This window comes from Dermacentor albipictus, chromosome 1 (genome assembly GCF_038994185.2).
Source record: "Dermacentor albipictus isolate Rhodes 1998 colony chromosome 1, USDA_Dalb.pri_finalv2, whole genome shotgun sequence".
Lineage (NCBI taxonomy): Eukaryota > Metazoa > Arthropoda > Arachnida > Ixodida > Ixodidae > Dermacentor > Dermacentor albipictus.
The window spans coordinates 236,843,904-236,871,634 of NC_091821.1; the positions used below are offsets into that span (position 1 = coordinate 236,843,904).

General features: G+C 46.8%; 1 protein-coding gene across 2 annotated transcripts in view; it reads right to left on the reverse strand.

Moving 5' to 3' along the window:
- The window catches only part of cv-2 (crossveinless 2), a 249,887-nt gene extending 226,760 nt beyond the window's left edge, over nt 1-23,127 (reverse strand). The window contains exon 1 of one of the 2 annotated variants that reach the window (XM_065430950.2): nt 22,879-23,127. In XM_065430950.2, coding sequence (XP_065287022.1) covers nt 22,879-22,960 — 82 coding nt within the window. In that variant the 5' untranslated portion in view covers nt 22,961-23,127. The remainder of the gene's footprint in view (nt 1-22,878) is intronic. The other variant, XM_065430949.2, reaches the window with a different exon arrangement.
- Between the last annotated feature and the right edge of the window lie 4,604 nt (nt 23,128-27,731).

Sequence of the window (27,731 nt, forward strand, 5' to 3'; positions counted from 1 at the left end):
GAAGTGCCTTCATCGCCATGTGGGCCGTCGAGCTTGGCAATACCTGTAAGGATCGTCTGAACGGACAGGGGGATGTAACGGCGTTGGAGAGGAAGTGTTTCTAAGTCAAATAGAGGACAGTGGCTCAAATGGGTGGTTTATGCTCTCTTCTTGGCCACCGACAGGAAGCACTGCCAGTCATTCTAATCAGCGTTGAACATGGTCTCGGTGAAGGCAGCTCATAGCCACAGCCGACGGAGAATAAATTTTATTTAAGCATCTATTTCGTCTATTATATTTCAGTTCACGTGCGCCTCCCTCCCACATTGAAGAACAAACAAACAAACAAACAGACAGACAAACAAACAAACAAACAAACAAACAAACAAACAAACAAACAAACAAACAAACACTGTTTACCTGTCTGACAGCGGCCTGGTTAGCTGTGTTATGAAAGGTTTGTCAGCAAACGAGCCGCGGTTCGTTTCGCTGCTCGCACGGCAATAGACTGCAGAATTAGTCGTTCTCGAGAAAGTCTCCCCGCAAGCTGCAGCCATAATCGTGATTTATGAACGGCCTCGTTCAGATAGCAAAAAGAGGGCACGAAAAAGTGTCACGTATCCAGCTATCGCCGCGAGTTCCGCGCTGTGAAACAGGGTGAAAAAGCACCACAGGCAAGAGCAGCTGGAAACGCGGCTTTATCGCGTGACTGCTTCGACTGATGTATGTGCGCTCCATGTGAGTGCAAGGTCCAAGGCATGTGTAGCGTAGAACTCACTGGAATACCAAGGTGGGGAAGCAAAGGAGCTTTTCGATAGCCCCGAGAAACGGCGAGGAGAAGGGGAGTGGAGGGGGTGTGTTGTGAGGCATAACGGAGACGCTAAATACAAAATAATAATAACAACAAGGGGGTGGGGGTTGTGAAGCAGGATTCCGGAATTCTAGATCATATAACGCGAACACATGTGGATTTTGTCCCTGAAGGACAGCGGTAAATATAGATCGGCTTCTTATTCACCTCCGATTTGAGATACCCTCCCAGCTCGTACAGTGAAAAAATATCTTCAAACGTAAGGATACCGCATGAAAAACAAACCCGAGGGGGGGCTTAACGGAAAAAGGTGCGGTGAGAGGGGACAACCGCGTTAATTATACGCAAAAATTTCGGCTCGACCTCGTTTACTTATTTCCCGGTGCCAAGGCAGGCGGCGGAAAGCGTCGCTCAAGGGAGAGGCTGAACGTGTGGCCAATTGTTTTTTTGCTGCCGCGGGCCTGCGCTGAATTAACCCTCCCCCTTTCGCCTCAAGTAACCCGTTTGGCGCATTCGTTAGCGTCCGTGCGCGAAACGCGGGCCTGCAGGGGATGCTCGCCGGGCATGGCGCCAATCTCGGAAGGATCTGGCATGCAAGGTTTGCGTGCAAACCTCGACCGAATGCCTCTTCTGCCCACTCGTTGCTGCCGCCCGACGACGGCTTCTCTTTCGCTTTCGTCGCGCGCAGCTCGTTTATTCGCCCTGCCGGGGGTGTCAATAACTGCACTTGCCAAGAGAACAGGCGTGGCTACTTCTCTATTACGGTGCTCGCGGACCGTCGGCGCGAGCAGATGTCACGAAATAACGCGCGCGCGCGTGTTGTACACATCCAGAGCTGGGAGCGGCCCTCCCTATCGAGGTCGCGCACGAGGCATTCCTCGCGGCCAAAGGAGAGAGCGGCTCCCCCCCGGAGGAGCGGCGCCGATAACGGAGGTAAGGCACGCGCCCGGCCGTTTTCCCTGGCTACCGTGGCTCCCCCGAGGGGCTGACCGCTCCTGCGTCGCGGGACAGGTTCCGTCCACGATGGACTGCGAGAGACGCCGCGGCGGCAAGGGCGAGCACGAGGCGACCGGCAAATTGGAGCGCCGGGAGAGCGCTGGCGCTCGAGACCGTTCTTGATTGCGTTTGCCGAGACAGATATTAACGCGCAGCCGATTCGTTAACTAGGCCGTCCCTCCGACGGTTTTCTGTGAGCAATAATCCTGGAGGCAGAAAAAAGAAACGAAATAGAACACAACGCTACTTATATTTCAATATCTTCCTACCCGTGTCTTTCTTTTCTTTCATTCTTTTTGTCGGTTTGTATATTGCGCCGTTCGATAGCGCATGCGCTCAGGAAAGTGGTGCCCCGGTACTTGGGTCGTTGTCCACATATATTACAGGAAGAGCGCACGCTCGTCTTTCGCTTCCGCTATGGTCTATTTCACGTGTCACTAAATAGCGCAGGCCGGCGTCACTAAGAAGTTAGCCCGGTCCATAAGGATTTCCGACGCGTTTCTTTGTAGAGGATCAAGCTTGTTTCCTTCTCGAAAGGAGCCGTCCCATCATTTCCCCACTTTTTTTTTTCTCCTTTCGTTCCTACCCCCTTCTCGGAGTCCATGCACTCTCAACTAAAGCGCGTCTCATTTTATTTTGTGCCCTTATTCGGTTCTTCTAAGCCGTAGCTTGTGTTCAGCTCCCGTGTGTACTCGTTTTATCACTTCCACAATAAAAAGGAGAGCGAGATTCCGGCTAACGAGATGTCGACTCCTTTTCTTCTCTCTCTCTGCTTGGTTTCGCGTTCCTTGCCCTGGAATCGGCAAAGCCGGGTTTCCTCGCAAGGTTTCTAGATGAATTGCCGTTTTCCTGCTGTTTTTGTCGCTCTTGTCTTGCTCCGCTCCTTCTGGCGCGCGGCGGGAACGAGACTTCTCGCCCGTCCAGCGATAATCAAGCGAGCCGCGGAAAATGCCAATGGCCCCATTAAACGTGCGCGATGAGAAGCTATTAGCGGCCGCTTCCGCTACGGCTGAGCTGACAGTCATTTACTCAGTCACATTAATCGCCCCGGAGAGTCCGGAACGCGGGCAGTGAGAAGGGCGGCTGGTGTTACACGGGGCGCATATCGGCCCAGACGTCGCGGATAGCCTATGGGCCGCCTCCGCGAACAAGGCCTGCGGTGCTTATGCTAATAATTGCCGCATATGGGTCGCATCGCAAGGCTGTCCCAGAGGCCGCCCGCAGCCCGCGGCCGGGGAGTCAGCGAAGAGAAACAAACCGGCGCAACGGTAACGGGTCCCTGTGCGGAGCTCCGTTGCCGGACGCTGTTTTGGTGCGCTCCGCCTGAGACGGGTGCAGGGCGGCGTGCTGGCTCTGCACGTTGCTGCGCGGGAACACCGCTGTTTGCAGTGGATGCACTTAAAGTTAGCAGACTGCATCGTATACAGGTGGAACGGCCCACTTGTGACTCATCGGTGACCATATAGCGCAGCGCCTTCGCCTTGGCCAACAAATACAACATTATTTCATAGCACTCTCTTCTACCGCGCCAAGCTCCGACTCTCATTTATGTGCATATAATGTGATTAACCTTTATTCTGTTCGCTTTATTTGATGCTTCCCTCTGCTTTGACTTCATCGGGGCCGAATCACAACGCTTTTCCTTCGTAAGAAGTGTTTGCAATTGGTCCGCTGCCCTGGCAAAATCGCCATTGGCTGGCATGTGACCTTCCGAACAGTTCTATAGAAAAAAAAATTATTGTGAATAGCGGATCTTGTACCCATACTGACACGAACAAAAAACTTTTTTGAATTTTGGCCCTGATGCATTAGCGGCCCTGCAAATAGTAGCGCAGGCCCACATCTCAGCTTGTATTAAAGTGGCACATATATGCTGGTTGTTCCTCTAGCCAATGACGAACAGTGTAAAAAATCCAAGCGGAATGTGTTTTAAGGGATAGTATCCTTCTATTATCCAGCCCCGTGTTGACGTTCAAGTCGCCGTATATATTCCGACGTCTATAGTTGGGGAACAGAGAAACCCGACCTTTGTAAACGAAGTTGTGAACAGGCCACACTTAACCTTGCCAAGTACAGGTGATCGGTCAACGGCGGACTGATTATCTTGTATCCCAAAGAAAAAAAGAAAGAAAAAAAGTTTTTATTGCTTTGCAGTGCACCGATCGCGCGCTCTGGACATAAGTCTGCACGTCTGTACAAACATATGCTTTCAATTCTTCAAAAAGGGAACAATCTCCTCATTGCAACTACAAACTTGGAATAAGCCTCAACAATTCTTTTAACGAATGCCTTTGTTAATCCTCATCACGATTATTTTTAGTCTAGCACGCACCTCTATAGTTACGAAATGTTCCCATTGCTCCATGTATAGCTACTACCTAATATGGATCGAGGTTCAATCAATCAATCAATCAATCAATCAATCAATCAATCAATCAATCAATCAATCAATCAATCAATCAATCAATCAATCAATCAATGATTAATACGCGATATCAAGGAATAATACATCCGTTCAAAGTAAGATACAAACACAGCTCAGTTACACAGGGCAGCGCAACCTACGAGATAGGAGGTTACCAGTGTTCCTGGCGCGCATGCATATACGTAAATCATCATTCTGCCAGCCTACGTGATGCGCCCACTAAGTTTTATCTCGATTCCCGGGCTCCGCTCGATTCTTCACCCGAAATGATAAATTCATCATTTAAGAAAAGAAACGTGATTGGAGTAGAGTGGGAGGGATGTGGGCTGCATGTCAAAGCCAAAGCTACCATTTGAAAGTTTCATACGAAACAGACGCACGATGAAGCATCACCGCGACCGGCATATTTGGAATTGATTCATCGTGAAACTTTGCGCTACACAAACGGGGACACCGAAAGAAGACACAAGGACGAGCGCTTGCACGACGAAGAGTCGGTGTATCTCACCATATTTTTGAAAGACAAGTATTTTACGTCCACAGAAATTTCACCGGATCAAAAAACGATATCTCGAAGCCGACATACTATACGTAAATTGAGCCCTTTCGACGAATGACTAGTGGGTTCGGTTACATGCTTTAGCACATCGCCACCATTACCGCTTCATTGTTGGAACGTATAGATTCGAAAGCGCACGGAATGAGCGCACAACGGCACTCACTCACTCACTCACTCACTCACTCACTCACTCACTCACTCACTCACTCACTCACTCACTCACTCGCGCACTCGCGCACTCGCGCACTCGCGCACTCGCACACTCGCACACTCGCACACTCACTCACTCACTCACTCACTCACTCACTCACTCACTCACTCACTCACTCACTCACTCACTCACTCACTCACTCACTCACTCACTCACTCACTCGCACACTCGCACACTCGCACACTCGCACACTCACTCACTCACTCACTCACTCACTCACTCACTCACTCACTCACTCACTCACTCACTCACTCACTCACTCACTCACTCACTCACTCACTCACTCACTCACTCACTCGCACACTCGCACACTCGCACACTCGCACACTCGCACACTCACTCACTCACTCACTCACTCACTCACTCACTCACTCACTCACTCACTCACTCACTCACTCACTCACTCACTCACTCACTCAGAAACAAATAAACAAACAAACAAAAAGAAAAAGAAAAGAAGCTTACATGTAGCCCACACACCCATGCAACGATTTGTCTAGTGTAGTTTAACATACTGTCGCTTAACACGATAGGTGCAGATAGAAAAAAAAAGATCTTCAGGTACATGTCGGTATTGCAACCACGCTTCGGTGCACAAGAAACAAAGAAGAAACAAGGAATATTTACCCTCTCGAGTGTTTTCAAGAAGTGCCGCGCGTGATCTAGAGAAAGATGTGAGCAAGCTATTGAAAGAGCTTGCTCGAGTCGTTTTCTTCTGTCTGTAATCGCAGATGTACTATGCGAAATTGGAGCCCGTACGCGGATTCCGGTGTCGAGTGCGTCATACGTGGAGAGATAACGCGAGATAGCACCCATTCAGGCGTGCCTGTACGCGCGCTGAGAGCAGGCCTGCGCAAGTGCCGAGGAAGGTCTTCGGCCGAGGTGTCAAAGATTTTCGGTAACAGCGAAAATAAAAAATAAAAGAACTGAAACTCCTTGTCATTGCACTGCCGAAAACCTAAGCAAAGTGGGATGCGACGTTGATCGCTCGGTGCAGGGTCCCCGACGTGAGTACCGATTGTCGAGGACGACAGAATATGTTTGACGAGGTTGGATAGCTAGTGGCGGCTTGGGCGAGTTGGGAAACACGGCATCTTGAACATATGCGCATACCAGCGCACGGAGCAAGGTGGGATGAAGACAAAATCTGACAAATAACTCCACTCGTGTGAGTTGATCGTTATTTCTCGGCAGTTGCGATTGCTTGCATTTCTTTGATGTTTTCTCAGATGAGTGTTGTTCTTTTTCTTGCCTTGCTTTTTTTTCTCTTTTCTTTTTTGCCTGATCGGGCTTGTTTTGCCTACGGAACCCACTGATGACGTATTATTTGCACGATTCATGTTTTCTGTTTTGGTCCTAATTAACTGGTTTTGGGAGAGATCAATTGCATCGTTACACATAAGGTGAACGACGCAGTATAAGCTCCACAGATACGTGAAGAAGATCAGCTATTGCGTTTGTCCCATTTTTTCTTTCTTTCTTTCTTTCTTTCTTTCTTTCTTTCTTTCTTTCTTTCTTTCTTTCTTTCTTTCTTTCTTTGCTGCGCTGGTATACCGTAAGCATATTTAACCCGACGCTATATATGCATAGGGTCCTTCGTTTTCTCGTAAAAGCCATCACGACCTGCATAGCACGTCGGCTTAGACGGTTAGCTACTGAAATTATTGCGGCCATAAAAAAAGAATTGTAGTCAAGGGGCTCTTCGCTTTTGAACAGACTAATATGGGTAAGGCGAACACGGAGGACTGACTCACCGACGTTGGTTCATTTCGGGCCTTTCCGGTTACACTACCCAATGGCAAAAGCCTGCTATCAGTCTCTTTTGTTCTGGAACGTAAGATTAAAAGAACGACAGGTGCGCGAAAGACCCGACGCAAGCTGTATCAGATTTGTCACCCTAAACACTACACCTTAAATAAACTACTGATATAACGAATATGTGGCAAAAACTGAACCTTGTAGACCTCAGGACCGACACAAAGAAGTGCGAAATTTGTTTCTTTTGCATTATTTTACCTAGCCTAAATGTCCGTGTACCTTCTACTGCTTTAAAGGAACGCTAAACATTTCGACTCGGTGTACTCATAATGATGTCATAAACACCTGCAGGAATTAGGAAAAAAAAAGAAATGTGCAAATCTATATAATGCACTTGTTGGAATATATGTGAAGCGAAGCTTTATTGGTGATGGCTATAATATGCTACGTAAAGACTAGTATGGTCACCTTTCAACGTGTGTTTTCAAGTTATTGCATAGCATTATAAGGATGCTTACTATCAGTTAAATTTTGAGTCAGTTGGACATGAACATCTGAAACATTCGGTGAACAAGATGTGAATTGGCATGATTTCATGGGTGATTCTTCTTACTGGGAAGATGGTCTATGTAGAATAGTGAGAATATTTCTATGAATGGTAAAGCATAAAACGTAAAGGTGAACCTTGATTGCGTTGATACCTCGTGCAAACACGTGATCCGCTTGAGTGCCAGGACGTAGATGCAACGACCTTAAGCTCACATAACGCCGATTTGAGCCGTAACAGCCTTCTCCCGCTCACGCGGAGAGCATGTTCAGTGTGGGTGGAAGATATCCATGATATGGCAGCATTATCTGACAAAAAGAGGCGCGTGGTCGGTCTTCTGGCAGTGAGGCTAGATAGTGGAAGGGGCGGGAGCAAGGTGCCTGGCGTATGCTTTGAGCGTTTCCATAACAATGTGAATCCTGGCTAGAGGGAGTTCTGTCTCTTCCTTCCTGCTTGTTTAAGCCACAAGTTCAACTGCCAGTACCAGGAATTCGAACGAAGGCACAACTCTCATCTACAGCTCTCAAGCAGCTTTCGCCGCACTTGCTGTACGAAAAATACAGCGATCATACACTGAAGGTTCGACAACCGTGGACAGTTCTGCAGGATCAGTGACCTTTCCTGCGAAAGTCACCACCTTGAAGTTGAAGACGTCACACCAGACGACATCAACAGTCGTGGAGCTTGCTGCTCTTCGTAGTGCACTTGCATAATTCGAGAGTAACCACCTCATAAATGGAGCGTTTTAAGTGACTCCAATGCAGCTCTACCTTGCTTGCTTTCTGCCTTACGCTGTTGATCCTACTAACAACTAGTTCTAGAAATCCGAGAGCTCATTCATGGCCTCGTCAAGCAAGGACACGACGTCACATTTCAGTGGGCAACGAACAGGCCGATGAAGCTGCTCGATTTGCTCATGGAGACGGTGTGCAGGAACCAATCCCGCTGTCAGCAACAGATGTAGCAGCGAAACTGCGAGTGCTTGCAAGTGATGTCAAACAATCGTTGAGGAACACGTCTAGTTGCCAGCACACACGTCTGCATCGGCTGCATCCTTGTCTTCGACTTCGTCATCTACATGGACTATACCGACCTGAGACGGTACTTTACCGACTGTGGCTTGGCGTCGATTTTACAAAACCCTTTGCTCTCCGCATCAAAAAGAGAAGATAGTTTTTTGCCGTTGTCCCCGATACAGGGCACACGGCCAATTACTCGTGACCTCACTGATGCGTCTTGACGATCGGCCTTTTCCGGAGCAGACAATCCTGGAACGCCGGCCTATGCAGTCGCAACAACACAGGTCGGTCAAAGCACACTTGAAACTTTTGCGTTCGAGTGGCCCATTGGAGAGACTATACGTAATTCTGACGGACGTTCCCAACACATTCTATAGTTTTTTTCGTGCCTTTGCATTTCCTCTCCGCTATTCTCTCCGTATTTAATTTCCCCTTACCCAGCGCCAGAGCGGCACAGCAAACCAGAATCTCTCCGGGTTAACTCCCTATACCTTTCCCACCCCGTTTATGTATCTCGCTCTCTGCGGCGGGTGAATATAGCAGTAGACAAAATGAAAAAAAAAAAACAAAAATAAGAAATCAAAGGCGTGGAATGAATTTTTTTAATAAGTAAGAGTTATGCGTAAATCAATTAAAGAAGCTGTTGATTATAGCGAATTTGTGTGTCCCATTGCCCTATACACGTGAATATACAGTGAAGGCCTCTGTACCTCCTCTGTCGCAGTGGAACACACCTACTCAGTAGAACTGGCCGAGAACGGGCACACACCTAGTGGGAAATTCCGAATGCTTAAATCATAGATTATGAAGGTAATCGAAGTGCCTGCAGGAATATGATACTCATTTCTGTTAATAGGTGTGTGCGGTTTAGCCCACACACACGCATCGACCAAGTTCGCGTTTGAAAACATTTTTAATGCTTTAATTACGCGAAAAAGAGGTGTGCGTACTCGCACTTCTTTGTCGATCAGCATACATGATTTAGAAAGTTACCGCAAGGAACACACGATACGAAGAAAGGGACAACACGAAGCGGTCTTGCGGTAACTTCCCAAATCACGAATCCCCAACTGACCTACGCCCACACTCTGCTATGCAGCCTACATGACAATGGCATATGGGGCACATATAAGCCTCGTAAATATATACAGAAATATATCAGCCGGGATGCAACATTATTTGACCTGTGTATCGTACACAATTTCTTTTTTGTATTCGCGACCGTTTTCTTTGTTGATGAACCTTGAAACTTCTGTTTGTGCCCGTGGCCATTTTATTCGTGGAGTGTCCTTCAATCTGTTGTTCGTGTGCAATATGGACTTTTTGTAGTATGTTCGCTTCTGTTAGTAAATTTTGAGAATTCTCTTTTTTCATGTCTCTTGCCACGTCACTGTCACGGATTGCTGACCTCTGTTGATTTGTATGTTCTGTTAAGTCTTTTAACCTTCTCTTTCCGACCCTACGGCCCCCAGCATCTACGCAAAACCGGGAGAGCGTAGGCAAGTAAAGCTTCGCATTAATAATATATTGCTCTCTATCGACAATAATGTGCGTGGTCGGCAAGCTTTCAAGTTCATGCCAGCAGTACGCATCAGAATATTGCAAATGAGATCTTCATTGAAAAAGAAAAAAAAAAGATCCACCCGTACACATAGACCGTATACTGCTTTCATCGGCTCTTGCTCGTGCACCACTGAATCACACCCTGATTGCCCGGATCTTCGCCAATCATTTAGGAGAGATATGGTTTCTTTCCAATTTATATTTGCGACAGTTTTCTCCACGTGAGCTCGAAGGCAGTCTTGCGATGAATTATTACGTTTTTACTTTTCGTGGCGCAGAGAATAAAATGGACCGGGGTAACGTAAAGGTTTTATTACAGTTATTCTTTTTTTTCCAGCTTCGTCAGTGGTCTGTGCGGCACTTCACCTACATGTAGTCAACAGGAAGTTCCGGTCGTGTGCGGTGGATGAAAAAAAAAAAAGGAATAGAATCGAGTGAAATAAATCGCCACATTAGAGCTGCCGTGGAGTGTGTACGGCCTGTAACAACTACTGTGACTTGGCGACATTAGTTCCCCAAATTGTCCAACAGTGCTTCGGAGGAGGATGTTCGCTCGCTACGCGCCACCATGCTGTGTTCAAGAAGGGGCACTGAACTTTAGAAAATAGTACTCTACCCCCAGCCCCTTTCCTCCGACGTGCGGTAATATAACCAAAGGCAGTAGAAAAGGCGCCGCGCTGGAGCGCTTGCTGGCATAGCATGGCAAGATGAATGTCCGATCAGCTTGTTCTTGTTCGCGTTTGAATTTATGCTGATGGAATACTTATCAATGCCTACCCTTTAACCTCCCCCTCCACCCTCCCCCTTCCATTTAGCCTCGATGATTTACTTGCGTTTATGTACGCCTTTGAGAAAATATTTTCATTGTCTGGCATGCATCTGTTACGGCTAGTTACATTGAGCCTAGTATGCTGAACACCGGTGAGTGGCACTCTCCTGCTTCGGCTAAACAAGTGCTCATGGCAGCACAGAGGACATCGCGCGCACTGACTGTTCTTGAAAAGGCGTGCTTCGCGCAGAATCGGGATATGAAGGGTGAATGTGGAGTCTTGCCAAGTCTCTTTTCTTTAAATTTTCTTTCTTCTATTTCCCTTGCGTCGCTGCCTTGGACCCAAGCGACAGTATAGTCGTATAGGTATACAGCGACAGCAAGATTACCGACGGGACTGAATGCAAATAGGTGCCTACTTATCTTCTGCGAATGCCATTTTGCACCTCTAATTTGATAAAGCTACTTTTTATTACCTTAGCTATTTATGCAAATCTTTAGTGACATGGCTTCAGAGAGATAAAAATTAACACGCGGAAATGTTTGTGAACTATACAGATCGAGCCACCGTAGTGAGTGGGACAGCTGTTCTAATAGAACGAAACCGGATCTTTCCGTGTTGTAATGCCACAGATGCCTTCTAACTGTCTGGAGACAAGAATAAGAGAAGTAAAGAAAGCAGTTTCAACGGTACCAGGAAAGAATGCGAAATAAGAAAAAGAGAAATAAAACAAATCGTTCCGCTTCTCGGGACCGCTTTTCTCTCAGCTCACGCACATTGGCTACACTGGGCTTCGTCGTCAAGCCAAGTTGACCGAGGAGTGCGGTTCCCTTCCGGCGAAGAGAGGACCGAACAGAAAGTTCCGCAACGACGGGGATAGAAGAGAAACACGTGAGAGTGGATTGCGGAGCAGGCATTGAGTCGGCGACATGACCGTAACCGAACCCGAGAAATGAAAAGCGAAAGGCACAGAAGGGGGCGGAAAGAGGCAGGCAACCATTGTTCGGCCAAGTCCATTGATCCCAATCGCGGTAATCCTCGCGAGCCACTGCCTCGCGGGGCGCGCTGTGGGCCGCCGGGCCGGAGGTCAGGTCGGCTCGGCGGCGGCCGGCGCGATATTAGGGCCCGCAGGAATCCGAGAGCGAGGGGGGATTGCAAAGCGTCGACGGAACCCGGGAGAGCCGAATTAATTCTCGGGTTACATGGGCCACCCAATTATTGGGCTGGCCCGGAACGCTACGCGAGGTCGTTTATTCCGATAAAGGTTGTCGCCGTCCCGCAGACGTGTGCGTTTGTGCGAGCCCGTTATGCTCGTCACTGCGCGCACTCAATGAAAGAAGGGAGATCGATTGAAGTTTTCGTTTCTATTTACGTTAGCGCCTTCCTCTCATTTTCATTCGAAGTGCGAAATCGTCTAGGGACAGAGTTCATCTGCCAGATGCAGTATTGTAAGTGCGCGAACGTGAAAGGGTTGCCAAAGGGATGGATGGCTGTGCGTGTGTGCGCGCGTGTGTGTGTGTGCGTGTGTGTGTGCGTGCGTGCGTGTGTGTGCGCGTGTGTGTGTGTGCGTGTGTGTGTGTATGCGTGCGCGCGCGCGTTTGTGTGTGTGTGTGCGTGCGTGCGTGTGTGTGTGTGTGCGTGCGCGTGCGTGTGTGCGCGTATGTTTGTGTGTGTGTATGCGTGCGCGCGCGCGTTTGTGTGTGTGTGTGTTTGTGTGTGCGTGCGTCATTTCATGAGACGCACACGAGTCCAGATACCGCTTCATAATGAAGCTATATGTGTAAATTAACCTTTGATGACATCATTTAAGAGCAAGCTTTAGCTCGGGTGCTCCTACCTAATGCATGTAGAAGGAGAATTCGTTTTTCTAGGCAACCACTGCACCGAATTTGACTAGGTTTGGTGCATTTAAAATAAAAACTTAGAATCTAGTGACTATTTGTTTTGAATTTTTTTTCCGTCGTCAATTTTTATTAAAAATTCACAAAGATTGGAAATTTTCAGAAAACGAAACTATCAAGTTTACAACTTTGTAACTCAGTGTCGAAACTGATACCACAATTCGGTAAATCGCATCTAATAGTACATCTAAAGTGGACAAAATTGATATGTTACACATGAGTCTAAAAAATTATCCGACGATTACGATACTCCCTAATGCGAAATTTGAGCGCAGCTCTATACGTGTTTCCATTTCGCGATATTTTGAAGCAAAGAATTTGAGAGAGACATGTAGCAGAGTCGGTAATGGTCGAAAATCTGATCTGCGGATCAAGCGAGCCGGCGTTTATACATGACTCGTCAAAGGTTCCAGTGTGATCGCTGGTGCCGCATGGCTTCCAGAAAGTACTATACAATTCGCATAGCGCATACAATCAGATTAAGAAACAATCTCACACAATAACAACCAAAACAAGCGCGAACGAGACCGACCCAACAGAACCAAACAGGCGCGGGCGAGAGCTTTGGCGCGAGCAGACGATAGTACGAAACGAGCGGATCGGCTGAGACCAGACACGAGTGCGCATCGAGCCGTAAGGAGGGTCCGCATGACACCAGCATCGCGCGCGCACGTCACTGAAGGGGCCGCTCTCATTGGTCTCCGCCATTCGCGGCTCGCGTCCTTCGTCTCCCACTCCAGCGAAGGGGGGCGGAGCTGGTTACGAGGCCGACGACGACGCGAAACCCAGGAACGGACGCCAAAGAGCTGCGCTCTAAAAAAAAAAACTTGCAACATGTAAAAACAGCTTTTGCAGTCTTTTTCTCTTCTGTACAGAACGCTACGAGTTCACGTAAGACATAAATTGACATGCCGAATTTGTCCGCTTTGAATGATTTAACGTATGCCGTTTACATAACCGCGATATCAATTCTTGATGCACAGCTATTAATTTGTGAACTTCGTGCTTATATTTTCTCAAACTATTGAATTAAAAAAAAATTTAAAAACAAAATTCAGGCCTTAAATCGGGATTCCGCTTGCAACAGTCACTAGAATTCAACTTTCTCTCTCAAATGCAAAAAAAAAAATTCATTAATATCGGTCTAGGGCTTATTTCATAAAAGTGTTTCTGCGTTTTACATATATTTGAATAGGCCTGGTCGGAGTTTGGCCCAAGCTAAAGCTTCCTCTTAACCATAAACACTTTACTGCTAGCTTGGTTCGTACAGAAATATACATGTGGCACATACTGTTCCCTTTTGAAGTATCAGTAAGGTTGTGTAGCGGCTCGAACATTAAATTGTTGCCTTATTCTGCGTCACATCAAGGATATCATTGGATAAGCTTGATGACTAATAAGGTTTGCGTACTCCTATTATTCAAGACGTGGCAGCCGAACTGCTTTCAAGCGCACATGACAACGCTGTTAATTGCAGGCGGTACGTGGTTTCCTTAGATGTTCTTTATTAATCATTTGCCACATTTTTGTAAATGTTTGCGGAAAACGAAAAGTTGCTCTCTGTTGTGTGTGAACTAGGACAAACACCGCTGAAGGCATTAGCTAGTTTTCGTGACGATGCAATACATTCAGGTACTCTTTTTACCTTTTGCAGTAGAAATGTCGACTGGATTACGAACGAAAATTGTGCATACGCATTCTGTATATTCAGTTCTATAGAAACTGTAATCGTCTCGGAGTCGCTGGCAGAACAGCGATTTTTTTTCTGTGTCTCGTACTGCGCTAACTTGGCCGGTTACGGTCTATACTTCCCCTTTCTTTCATTGTGTTCCTCGCCATGATATTTATTGATTGAGTGTATTCATAATGCAGTTTCACCACACTGTACGTTTCACCGACTCCAGCGTTTTATTATTCCTTCCACATGTGTTTTTTTCATGTAATACATTTAGTTTTATTGCTTTCTTCTTTTATTCTGGGGGTGGGTGAGAATGAAGCGGGTGCTGCTGTTGCCTTTTTCAATTTTTATATTCATACGCTCACCTTCAGCTTACGCTATTTCACCCCAGTTTTATATTCATGTATGCATCCTCCTACACAAGCCCGTATATACGTACAGTGCTAATAAATAAATAAATAAATAAATAAATAAATAAATAAATAAATAAATAAATAAATAAATAAATAAATAAATAAATAAATAAATAAATAAATAACACGCTTTATGCATCACATCAGTCGACTGTAATATATGTTACATCTCGTAAGCTTTTCAAACATATCTGTACGTGTGCCACTAAGTTACATGCAGGTACACCCTTGAGCAACGAGGAAATTGGACACTTTAGTTTTCATTCAAAAGTTCATAGGACCCCTATGCCTAGCGCAAAAGTATTTTGCCGTACTGAATGTTCAGCGGGGAGGTCATGCTACCTAAACATTCCCGTGTCAGTTATATACTTGTACGCTTGACACGAAATTGATCGTTGCTCGAAGTAAAGTCGGTGTCCCCCCCTTCTCACCGCTTCCACCTCTATTGCTTGCGGGTATACGTAGGATCTCTACAGGTAAAAGAACCGCGTATTGCGGGGTGCTTCGCATTTATTTATTTCTCACACGTCTTGAGAGCAAGTCAGCGTCGAGAGTCCTAGAGAAACCTCTGACATGCGTGTCAACCGGACCGTGTATCTCGACGTCGGCCTCTTAGATTTTTTTTTCTTTCTTTCGTTGCAGATAAAAGGATTCGCGTCCAAAGTCAAGTGTCTGGCCTATACAGCTACGCGGGCAGTTTTTCGAGATTTTTCTCGACGCTCTACCGGTGGCAAGACGTCATACGCGCCGCGAGTGTTGCCACGGCAAACGTTAAGTGTGCGCAGCGAGGCTATAAACACCGACATCACAAACCGCAAACAGTGCAGCAAGGTTTCCGAACACTCAAAGGCGCTCTCACTAAAGCGAGCCGCCGTAACACAAAACATGCAGTTCGTAAAGTATGGGATATGCGTGTTGGGCTCGCATTTATACCCGCAGCAAGAGGCGCGAAGCGATGATAAGAACTGTTAGCATTTAGCTTGAAAACGTGTATACAATTATTTGCTCGTGAAAACTTGATGAAAGCTCTCAAGAGAGAGAGAGAGAGAGAAAGCAAGGGTAGGGAAGGTAGGGAGGTCAACCAGAACAGCATCCGGTTTGCTACCCTACACTGGGGGTGGGGGAAAGGGGAATAGAAAGCTCTCAAGAAAAATTAAGCAATGATCAGGCTCGCAATCGCCAGCGATAAACAAGATCGGGGCTACACAACACAAACGAGCTTTTCTTTGCGTTCTTTCAGCGCCTTTATTTTGTGCCTTGTTTGAGCTGAGGCTCCAAATAACCGAATTTCAGGCTACAATCAGCACAAATCGGTCGCAGATTCGTGATGGTTGGAGCTACAAGCAAGAACCTAATAGCATAATCCTTAATGTACAACACTTCTGAAGCGTGCTTCATGCGATTGATAAGACCTGGTTGATACACTCTCACCGCTGTAAAAGAGAGGAGACGTCTTGTCGAGACAGCGCCATTAGACCGGAGTCAGATTAGGAAATTCTTGCTGAGATTACAGTCAAACGTTACCAGCATGATTTGGTGCGCCGTGCATGAGCAAGGCAGTCGAGCCGAAGTGGTGGATATTACGAATTTCCGTCAGCGTTTTCCAGGTATTTTAGATCGTGGTGCTATCTCTGGCGCGTTGTGTACGAAGTCGTGGAAATCCAACATGGTGCATCCGTCGTAATCAAGAACCCGATTTTCGCCGCTTCGTTTCACTAGGACGACTTAGTTGAGGACGTGCAACGGAGCTGCCTCGCAAAGTCTTGCACATCTAACTCAATAATTTCAGTAATAAATAAATAAATAACTAAATAAATATACTGCGTACTTCAATACCAGTGATATTTTTTTATGGACGCAGTAAGCTAACGTAAACACAACGTTAACAAATCATGAAGTTTTTATTAGCTTAGCAGCATTTCTTGTTGGACCAGCGTCGGTTTATAGTTGAAGAAAAATGCAGCTTAAAAAAACAGATGGCGAGGCTCCCTCTCGTCGTCTTTCTTGTTTCTCCATCTTTTTTTTTCTTTTTTTCTTGAAGGGTGGTGCTAGTTTTTTTTTTTTTTTTTAGACAGTTAGACAGTGCTGTAGGAAGGGCATCTATGCACGCGACTCTCTTCAAGTACTCGTCTTCCTTCCCACAAGCTGTAAAACTTAATATTTTTCTGTCGCTTTCCGCTACTTCGACGAGCGCGTCCTTTATTCGCCGTTATTGGTCTTACTCCTTCATTTCGCCTTTCCTGATTTCAAGTGCGCGGTCTCCACGAGCGAGCCCGCTATCTAAAGAGAAGCACGTCTCCAAACACTCAGTGCCACTAAAACTGCCCCCAGTTTCAACACCTATAGTCCGAACGGCGTACGTGTTAAATAGGGCGCAGTGGAGATACCGGTTTACTTCCACGGGGAGGAGGGGTGGGCTCGCTTATAGAAAAAAAAAAAAAATGTATTGGTTCTGCGTCTCCAATGAGGAAACACGCACCCTCGGTCCAGCCAACTCTGCGTGTGTCTGCCGCCTCGAGCACTCTGCAGCTCCTCGCGGTGGACCGACGTGCGATCGACAGCCCATCAAATTTTTTTTTCGGCCCGCCTGCGTCCGAGCCGGATCCGGAGCTTCCTCGGAACAGCGGCGCGGCGTGCGCGACCCCACGCCAGTCTGGCACGCGCTCAAGATTACGACAAGCGCGCCCGAGCACAGTAAAAATCCCGACTGTGTGCAGATTAGTCGCGGTCAAGCTCACAACCAGTGCACGCCCCGAAGTTAGAGTATCAGCCTTCCGCGTTTCTCGGCCGTACATTTATCGAACTGGTTGCGTGTAACATTGGCAAACCTGTTGTACGCATACTAATTCTTTCAGGCTGTTTCTGAGAAGGGACGCCGGGCTTTCCTCTTTGCTTCGCTCATTATTATCATTTATTTTTCTTCTTTTTTTTTGCTTCTCCGGTGTTCTTCCTGCGCAGTCTGAGAAAAGGGCTTTGCCGCCAACGGCAACAGGTTGTCGTCGGAGCCCTTCGAACGCGACAGAAGAGCTCAACAATGGGTGTGCACCTTGCTCGGGGGGATCTCGAAAAAGGTCTCGGCCAGGATTCGAAAGTGCGAGCGAAAGCTGATTGCGCGCCGCAGGAGAATGCGTTGCGTTCTGAAAAGTGGAGATGATCGGAAAAAAATGAGCCGACTTTGGAGAAACGCTGAAATGAGTCGTTGGACATTTTCTGAAGGGCTCGAGCTTTCAACAGGAACGATGAGATGAAGAGGAGGGAGTGAAGGGAGAGAGGGAGGTGTGGGGGCAAATTGAGCGATTTCGTTCGCGCAAACTGTCACGATGGCGCCTTCGCCATGTTCTCGTTCGGTACTACGAATGTCTAGATCCCGTTCTTACAGAGCCTACTTGCTTACACGAGGAAAGTAAGTTTTATTGTTCAAAAAGAGTTAAAAAAGAAAACGAGGAGGGCTAATGCCGGATGACAAAGGCCGCGGGCGTTGTAATTGCCTCACCAGTCGGTGTACACCTCCGTATGACCGAATTCATAAAGCTCTTTGTTCGTCAAGAGCTGTTTGTAATTCGTAGGGGGAGCGTCCTCTAATAATTTGTTCGCTGTCACAATTGGTTGGAAAATGCTCTTAAGAAGCGTAGTAGTGTATGGACTGCTTTGCGAATACGAGTTCCTACGCTAGGCTGGTTCATAAGGAAAGTGGCCGGCCAATCAAGATAGCAAGCGTATTATTGAAGGCGACCACGCAATGACAATGAGCCCTTGCGAACGCACTCCTGGGTAAATTTGGACCCCTGGGCCAATATCTGTGTAGTGGTTGATTAGAAGAGGCGCCGGGCAATTGCGATAACGAACGTGGTATCAGCAAAGACTCCCGTGCATTACGAAAGAGTTATTAGGAAAAAAGTTGTTTTTGAATTAGGCCCCCGTTTCCAAATACAAATAGATATTCCTGAGTAAGAAGTGTTCGCCATTGGCTGGCCACTTTCGGTAATAGCATGTTAACTATCAGGATTGGATGACGCCCAGGGACCAAATCAACAAAATTTTTCGCTCATAAAAGCTCTTTGCCATGGGCTGGTCACTTTCGCTAGTATTCGACAAGTTTATTTACCGGCTGCTGCTTCTACGAACCATTCGTGGTGACGTGCGTAATACCGAAAAGTGCCAAATAATAGCAGGAGGGTATTACAAACGAAGTACTTTATGAATATGACACTTGGTTTAGTATTCATGAAGCAGTTCATACGGTAAAACAGTTGGCAAAAACTTAAGCCTGTCACTTGTGATAGCGAAGATAACGACGGCCTGCCAATAAAGGCAGGTAGAATGAACGAAAAACTGAGAATTCGGCCAATGCGGCCCAGGAGCCCGTATTCACAAAACACTTTCTCGCCTGAGTGGATCATACATATAGGAGCATGGACCCCCCAAACGTCCTGGCGGACATGTTGCCTAGAGCGTTCACGCAATAATAAAGCATTCTTACGAACTATTTTGTGAACTATATTTGTGAATTCGGCCATGGAGTCCATGGAAAGAATTTATGATGCTTTTCGGGTGGAATTCACAAAACGTTTCGTGCCGAATTCACAAAGCTTGTCGTTCGTAAGTGCCCGTTACCGTTGGCTGGCCGCCTATGTTAATGATATTCCAGCATCAGGGTTGACTGGAAAATGGTCTTACAAATATTTCTAGCGTAAGAACTTTTTTGTGTATGCGGACCTTCGTTTGTAAGTTCATCTTTGCCATTGGCCAGCCGCCTCCGCTAATAGTACGTCCGACATCAGGATTGGCTGGCAGGATTCTAGCGTAAGGGAGGGGAGAACTCATTGGCGTGTGTAGCCGACTTCGCTTATCGCTTACAATATGTTGGCTATCACGATTGTGCGACACTTATTCTTACCAATCGCTGCAGCGTACAAACTACTATGCGAATATACGGGCTTGCCAATCGTGACGAGGGAACATACTAACAAAGCCGTCCAGCCAATGAGAAAATTGTTAAAAACGAGGCGCTCTGTGAGTTAGGCTCCCACATATGAACGTATTAAGGAAATTTCTCTTACGTCAATGGCGTTCGCGATTGGCCATCACCACTGCGATTGTTTTGTTACCATGCATATCGCTATCGTGATCGGCAGACGCCCAAACGCCGGCCAAAGAGACGCTGTAATAACATGTTGCAGTTAAGTGAATTTTTTCTTCGACACAATTTACGAAGCTTTTCGTTAATAAAGGCTGTTTGCTAATAATAAGCCCGATATCACGATTGACTGGCATTTGCTGTTACGGACAGTTCTAGCACAGAAACTTTTTTGTTTATACGAACCCTGAGGCAGGGTCTTGGTGCCATGTTCGTAAATTATAGTTTGTACCCCAAGCAGCTCTTAAGAGCAAGTGCTGGTCAGTCGTAATGGTGATCATATCTTTAGTGAATGATACTGGACAATGACAACTCTCCTTAACGAATTGAAAGCTTCTGCTACCTGGGACAGTTATTTAAACGCGTTTCTTACTCTGGAGTGTTCCCGTAAGTACCCTCCCCTTGCTTTCTCTCTCTTCCCGTAAGTATAATTTTCGGATGATGAGGACAGCGAGCACAATATTAGCAGATGCCAACGTCAAACAGATTTTACGATCAAAAATCTTGTTGTTCACAAAGGTATCTTTTTCGGAAATAATTTAGTTTTGGCAGGCCGCCTTATCAATATGTTCGCTGTGGCGATATAAGGGTGCACGTTCTTGCGAAACACCAGGAGACGCAGTTCACGCCGTGAATACGGACTCCACGGTCGAATTCACGAATATTTTTGGTTCGTTAGAGCTGTTTATCATTGCTAGCCGATGTCGCTTCCGGCTACAGTCACCGTCACTATTGACTAGTATTTGTTCTTATAAAAAGACATACAGTAATTGCTGCTTCGTGATCGCGACATGGGCCCGCCGCCCGAATGCGGGCCCTGGGCCTGTATTCCCAAAAGAGTTCGTACACTATCATTTCGTGCACTAGTGCGCAAACTGTTATTAGCGACGGTGACCAGATAAGGAGGCACAATTCTTACGAAAAAAAAAAGTTTGCCGAATTAGGCTCCTCACTATTTCGCATAACAATTCACACAGATACTCACAGTATGGACCAAAGAGAAACTACTTTTTTCATACATTAAATAAAGCATTGATGTACAATCGCTGATTCGTATTGATTCGTATAAAGCATTGATGTACAATCGTATTCGGAAGGATGCGTAAATGCGTTTTAGTATTCGCAAAGCACATTTTATATCAGTTCGTACGGCCAGGCGCCGGAGAATGGTGGTAGCGAACATATTATCAGCAAAGGTGAACGGCCACTGGAAAAGTTTTTACAAAGGAAACATTTCGCGAATTCGCCTCGAGAACGATTTGCAGGCTGTGTCCAAACAATTCGTGTGCAAGTCGAACCCACCTGCGGTACTTCTGAGACATTAGTTCGTGCCCTGATTTCCTCGCTTATCTGCCAGTCGTAAATTTGTTCTGTCAGCGTTCTCTAAGTGCAACTTGAAGTTTTGTTGCTAGCCGACGGCTGGGGGTTTAGTTATGTGCGCCAGGAGTGATAGAAAAAAAAGAAAGAAATAGGGGAGAGGGGACTAGCTCGTCTTCTACGAGATTCAACGCTAAAAGCGCTTCAACGGGGCCCCCACAGCGGTATGGAAGATGCATAATTCTGTCGAAATGTCAGTCAGCCTCTCACATAAGCAGACAATGTTTCAAGGCGGAGTCTAGATAAAAGAAACAGTCACAGTGTTGAGAGAGCAAGTAGCGCTTACAATGTTCAAGCTTTTCTTCCCCATAGACCCGTCGCGCTCGCAGTACTTGCATCACAGCTGATCAAGCGTGTTGCTACTTTCTACCACTGCCATAGCTATTGATTTCGCTCTTAACACGAACACAAGTCTCCGTAGAAGCGTGTAGTTTCCTTTTTTCTTTATATATACTGACGCCCTTATACGTTTGCATACGCACTTATTGTCAGTACTTCCGATAAAAAATTGCAAAATATATGCTGCAATTTTTTATCGTACGCATTTCAGAGTGTCGCACAAACTCACTTCTGCGCCTTCGTTGACAGCGCTTCGACGAATGGAACGAAGCAGTAACGAGAGGAAACGAACCCAAGCAGACAGTTCTGCATTTACGCGCGTACACGCCGGTTATAGCGTGGGTCAGGCTGTTTCCGCCCGAGTTTCAAGTCGGCACCAATATTACAAACTTCCACGCAAAAATACCACAGCGCGCGCTGATAAACGGCTCGCGAAAAAGCGAAAGGAAATGATCTCAGACGTCAGTAGCCTCGCTCGGTATACGCAGGTAGCGGAAATTTTCCCTCTCACCGTCTTATTTCATCTATAGACAGCATGCTACGTTAGTTGCCAGGTGCTTCATCCGAGGTTAATGATTAGTTATCGTGAAACGCACTGGTTCATCAAGAAAACTGCTACGCACACTTGCTGTTTCAGCTAACATCGACAATGCTTAAATTGGAATATATATATATATTTCTTGTGTTGACTAGACCATTTTATTTACTGTAGCGTAGTGTCGATCCGAGACCCGTGGCAGAGCCAAGAACGTCCCGAAGTGATCAGTACCTCGTGCGCTTGTTTTTTTTTTTTTTTACGGCAGCTGCTCGTTCCGTGTGCGCTGCGCGAATGCTCGTCCGAGCATTATTCGGTGTTCGCGCGTGCTCGCTCCTCCCTCTCCGTTCGGCAAATCAAGTTCTCGCGAACAGGGAAGTGGCCAGTTAGGTGGCGAGATTGCGAGAAGACCGCCGCGTCCACGCCGGCGCCGGGCATCAACACGACGGCGGGGTATCGCGATGGCACGAGCAGCGGGGAAAGCAGCCCACATCTCCGGGGCCCCCGACGCCTGCGTTTGTTGACAAGCGCTCGCTCAGAGGGACCGCGAATCGTCGCCGCGCTCCGATCAGCGCGCAAGGAAAACGAGAAACAAGAAATCGCCGATTGGGCAAGCGAAGCCGACTGGCTGCGTACCCGGGACACAGGTACGCTCGACCGCACGGGGTAAGTGGCCTCGCGCCTTGCGGCAAATAATCGCGAGGATATTCGCCAGTTTCGGTTGTTTCGGGCGGCCGTAGCAGACGACGCGGGCGCGATAAAAGCGCGGGTGTCAGCTGGCGTCTGGGCGCCGGTCGCAGCCGGGGTCAAGCCGGGGCGACTGCCAAGGAGCTAAGTGTTATTTCTATCCCTGCGCTCACCTCTTAAATTCGGATTGGAAAATCCGGCGACGAGCGCAGCGGTGGTTGCCAGCAGCAGGGGAAGCAGAAGCGCCGGCCGCATGGTCTCGCACGGAGTGGCGCTCGGTCGGGGCGCAGTCCATGCGCGCACACACGGGAGAAGGGGGGAGCACAAGTTGCACGGCCGCTCGCTGGCGGGGAGCCACGTGAACGCCGCCGGACCCGATGGGGGGCTGCCTCGCAGTCAGCGCGGTCTTTGCGCCGATGCCGCGATGCGAGGGGCTCAAATAAGCGACGCGGGCGACGCCCCGCGGATGATCTTGGCAACTGGGCTCCCGCTAGCTTCGCCGCTGCTCCTCCTGCGGTGGGATCCGGAGGAGAGGCGAGGCCTCTTCTCACCTGTGGCTGCTGCCACCACTGCGGCGAGCGGTGACGGACATCTGGCCCGCGCGTCCGACTCCCTCGGTGGGAGTCGAACCAGCGACCTTTGGCGGTAATTAAGACGGAATTAATTAATGCACAGGTGATTAAGATAGAGTTCATTAAGGCACTTGAATCCAGGACCATTGGCGGGAGTCGAACCGACGACCTTTGGTGTTAACAAAGGCGAAGTTAATTAAAACATGATTACTCGGAGCACTCGAACCCGTGACCTTGGGTGGGAGTCGAATCCTCGACCTTTTGAATTAAGAGGGATGACTAAGTGAATTAATAGGGATAATAATAATAAATAATAATAATAAGTTTATTCACATCAAACACACACATGATGCTGGAGGCCAGCGGAAAAAAGTTGCCGACATAGCTTGACGAAGCCACAGGCCCCCCACAATATAGCGGCTGCACAGCTGCGTGATTCCAAATACATTAATCATAGAGAGACTTACAGAAACTTAACAATGCGAAAGTACATATTGAATTGCGAAAAATTTATGAAAGAAAAAAAAGAAATATGGTTTACATTACGGCAAAAAAAATTAATGTAACATTTACAGACAGTTGGAGTGGCATGAGAGAAAGGGATTAAGGGAGGTTTGAAAAAAAATCGTAATTCTTCGAAAGTTATGCTCTTTAACAAAAGCTTGTTTCTGTGTAATGTGTTTAGTAGTTTGGGTAACTTGTTTTGTAATGTTTGTTGGGCGTATGTTGTTTTGTAAGTTCGCACTTTCCAAGGTTTATTATTTCTTGTGGGATACACGGCTTTGTTTTCTGCCTGATAAGCCAGTTGCCACAGAAAGGAGGACGTAGCATGATTTTGTTCTTGCGTATAATTTTTACAAACTCTATAATCATAGATCCTAGTGACTTGTAAAACATCGTATTTGCGGAACAAAGAAGTGTAGGTGTAATTGGAAAGACCCTCTATAGCTCGTAAAAAAACATTCTTGCAATATGTGTCATTCCTGGAGGTTAACTTGTGTCGTTCTCATCGCAATAATTTAACCTAGATAGAAACAAGGTGTTATAAATAATGTTCATCATGCTACGTAGTAGGACACTGCGGTTTCGGGAAATTAGTCCAACTAACTGCAACAGCTTAGCTTGCACGATGTCAATATATGCATTCCATAGTATATTTTGATGAAAAACTATTCCTAATGTTTCAAAGCTTGGTACGATATCCACTGGAGATCTGTCTATTGATAGAGAATTATTTATTGTAACACCTTTGTCCTCGTGCGAAAAAATACTGATTTGGCCTTCGAGACCTTTATTCTTAAATAGTTTTGGTTAGCCCATTCTTGTAGTGCTATTATAAAACAGGTTTCCTTCACTAATTAGTTCCTTCATTAATGACCGAACGAAGCAGACTAAGCGAATTCAGTGGGGTTGTGTACGTCATGGTGTCCGTCTTTAATGCACCGGCACTTGGGCTTTACACCTTCAAGTCGTCTTAGGGATAACATGAGAGACTCTGTGAATTTTTGTTGTTTTCCTATAAACTTGCCTCTCTGCTATACGAACACTTAGATGTTCTGAATTCTGTGGGTTACCTCATTAAAAAAAGTGATATGGCGTTGTCGTTGCGAAGTCGTGGTTCGCATTGATGCAGTCGATGCCTTCAACATCGCTTTTCACCCGCCGCGGTATAGACCAGTGGCTATAGACCAGTGGCTATATAGACCAGTGGCTATATAGACCAGTGGCAAGGTCGCGGGTACGAGCCCAGCGGCGGCGGCGGCACTCCGAAGAGGGCGGTATTAAAAAAAAAAAAGAACGCTCGTGTACCGGGCACTGGGTGCACGCTAAAGAACCCTAGGTTGTCAAAATTATTCAAGAGCACCCAGTACGGCATGCCTCGCAATCAGATGCTCGTATTGGCAAGTTAAACCCCCATAATTTATTTTATTTGAATAAACATTGTTTTCCACCAACCGCCTGGTTCTCGGAGCATCTTGCATTGCAGGTGCGAGCCATGTTTCAAGGCTGATCATCGTCGTTGTCTTGTACGCCTCTTTTGTGCCGCCGGTGCTGTTTTCACGAGCGTGGCGGCGAAGAACTGCGCGACCACGCACCGCCCCCATCTCGCCAAACATAACTACGCTGTGTAGATAATTTCATCCCCGTCCGCTGCGCTATTGCTCGTTCTCGTTTCCGAAATACGTGCTTGGACGCCACCACCGTCAGAGTTTGCGTGGAGCGCGAAATCTTAAACTACAATTTCCCATCGCCGTAATGAATGCCATACAAAGTAAATGAAGAGAGCGATAGCGCAATGAACAGCCCGCCTGAGTTCCTAATGCCCATTACTGCCGTGACTCGAGTTCGAACCCGAATGTCGGTCGTTGTGCACGGTCAAGATTTCTTTTACTTCGCCCTGTGACAATGGGGAAGCTGGGGATGAAAAAGGCGGTCTGACAACGACAAAATAGCGCCGATGGCGACAACGGTCGTCGCCAGAGTGACGGAAGGGTCGGTCGAATGGACAGCCAAGGCAACCCCAGTTTCGAGCACTTCCCTGCTGTCGCACTGGTAGCACGTATAGATGAAAGTTAAGCGTAGGCCTTGAAAGGGTGGGGGGGTTCGTGCTATATGGGCCGAATCCTCGGTCGCTTCATGCCTTTACCCTCTTCCACCCTGCGTAGGGTAGAAAATTAGAGTGACCTGACTGCATTTCCTTCCCATTATCTCCCTCTTAGTGGTTTTTCTAAATTTTCTACCCCACACTTAGCTCTCGGCGCCCTGCTCCTCTGAAAGGTAATGATACATGTTTTCCTTTCTAAGTGAAATATGGACTTAAGGAGAGCAGAAATGCTGTGTTTGGAAGTTTCCCACAGTTTGTATCTGAACGATGACGTATTTGCCAATGTTTTGCTTTTCGCTGCCCCTTCCCCCCCCCTCCTTTCTGTGGTGCCATAATTTTATTCAAGAGACTGAGCCGGCGGCTGAAGATGGCTCCCGTGAGATCCTTATCGCTAACGCGCCGCTCTTGGCCATGCAAACGAATGGGAAAGATGTAAGCGCCCCTCTCTGGGTATAATTGCACCAAACGACCACGAACACTGATTGATAGCCTGACTGACTGATTGCGTTTTAATAACCCAAGAGGATGTCGGCACACGCACTAGGCGAGGCGCAAAAGCAATAATGCGATAAGAATGCGCAGTTTATTGTTATTAAAGGTCATTAGCCAGCGTTGTATTTGTAATGGAGCTGGCATGAAGAGATAGCCATCACTAATAATGATGTCTGTTTCACGATATGGCCATAAAGGTTACCGGCTCTGCCTCGGGTCTGTAAAACTCTTAGCGACTGCAACGTAATGCTAGCTGAGAGCCATAGACCAAAAAAAAGAAAAGAAAAAGAAATAGAAAGAATAATAAAGCCCTCAACACTGTTGTTTGCTAAGTAGTATTGGCATGTGTGTGAATGATTCTTGCGAGTCAAAACTAACATAGCTTTTTCGTGTCTTTGAATAAGTATAATACAACTGTAGTTAAATATCAAAATCGACGGATCCCACGAATATTTGTGAATCGGAGATAAGCGAATATTTCTTTGATGTTTACTGATGTCCTCACTTCACTTCTTTACCGTATTCACTTCTATGTATCTCAACCATCCTGGCTCAACGCACGCTCTCGTCCAATTTTGCTCACTTCTTTCTCCACATCCGGCTGCTTCTGCTTCCAACTTCATTTGAAATAGGCATTTGCTCTGAACCACTATCATGGAGCTTTGGTATCCGTCTTCTGGATTATGCTACAATTTATGCGGCCGAATTCACGGCCATATGCTTGGCCGTATACAAACTTCCGAACAGTGCGTCACACATATTATTGCGCGCAGACTGCCTGCCAGTTCTTATGTCGCTAGAAAACACAAATAATTCAGGCCTGCGCCAGTCACTACACTTTTGCGTTCCATCTCATAATAAATAAATTCGTTTTTTTTTTGTGGATACCTGGACATCGAGGACTAGCACTTAATGAGATTGCAGACAGCTTAGCTAAGGCAGCGCTTGGTGGGGCAGTAAACACCTAAAAAAAGTTTAGTCCCTTTGGGCCGTATCTTGTCCCACAACAATAATCATCACCTGTCTCGCCTGCATTTGCTTTCTTTAACGCTGCGACTCCGGTACTTCGAAGTCATGAAGTGACACAGCATCCTCAGCAGGAAAATATCGAGCGCTGAGTTCTCAATAAAGGAAACACAAGAAAGCAGATGACCGTTATTGTTGTGGGACAAGATAAGCCCCAAAGGTTGCAAGCATTTTTTTAAGAGCGCAGATTTCTTTATACCCAACCTTACTCTGCTGGAGGTTTTTTTTCTTCTTTATTTGATTCATTGCATACACACAATACACAATACTGTTTGGACCCATAGCCTTAGCGGCTAGATTGTACAAGGCTAGGTGACGAGATTTCGAAGAC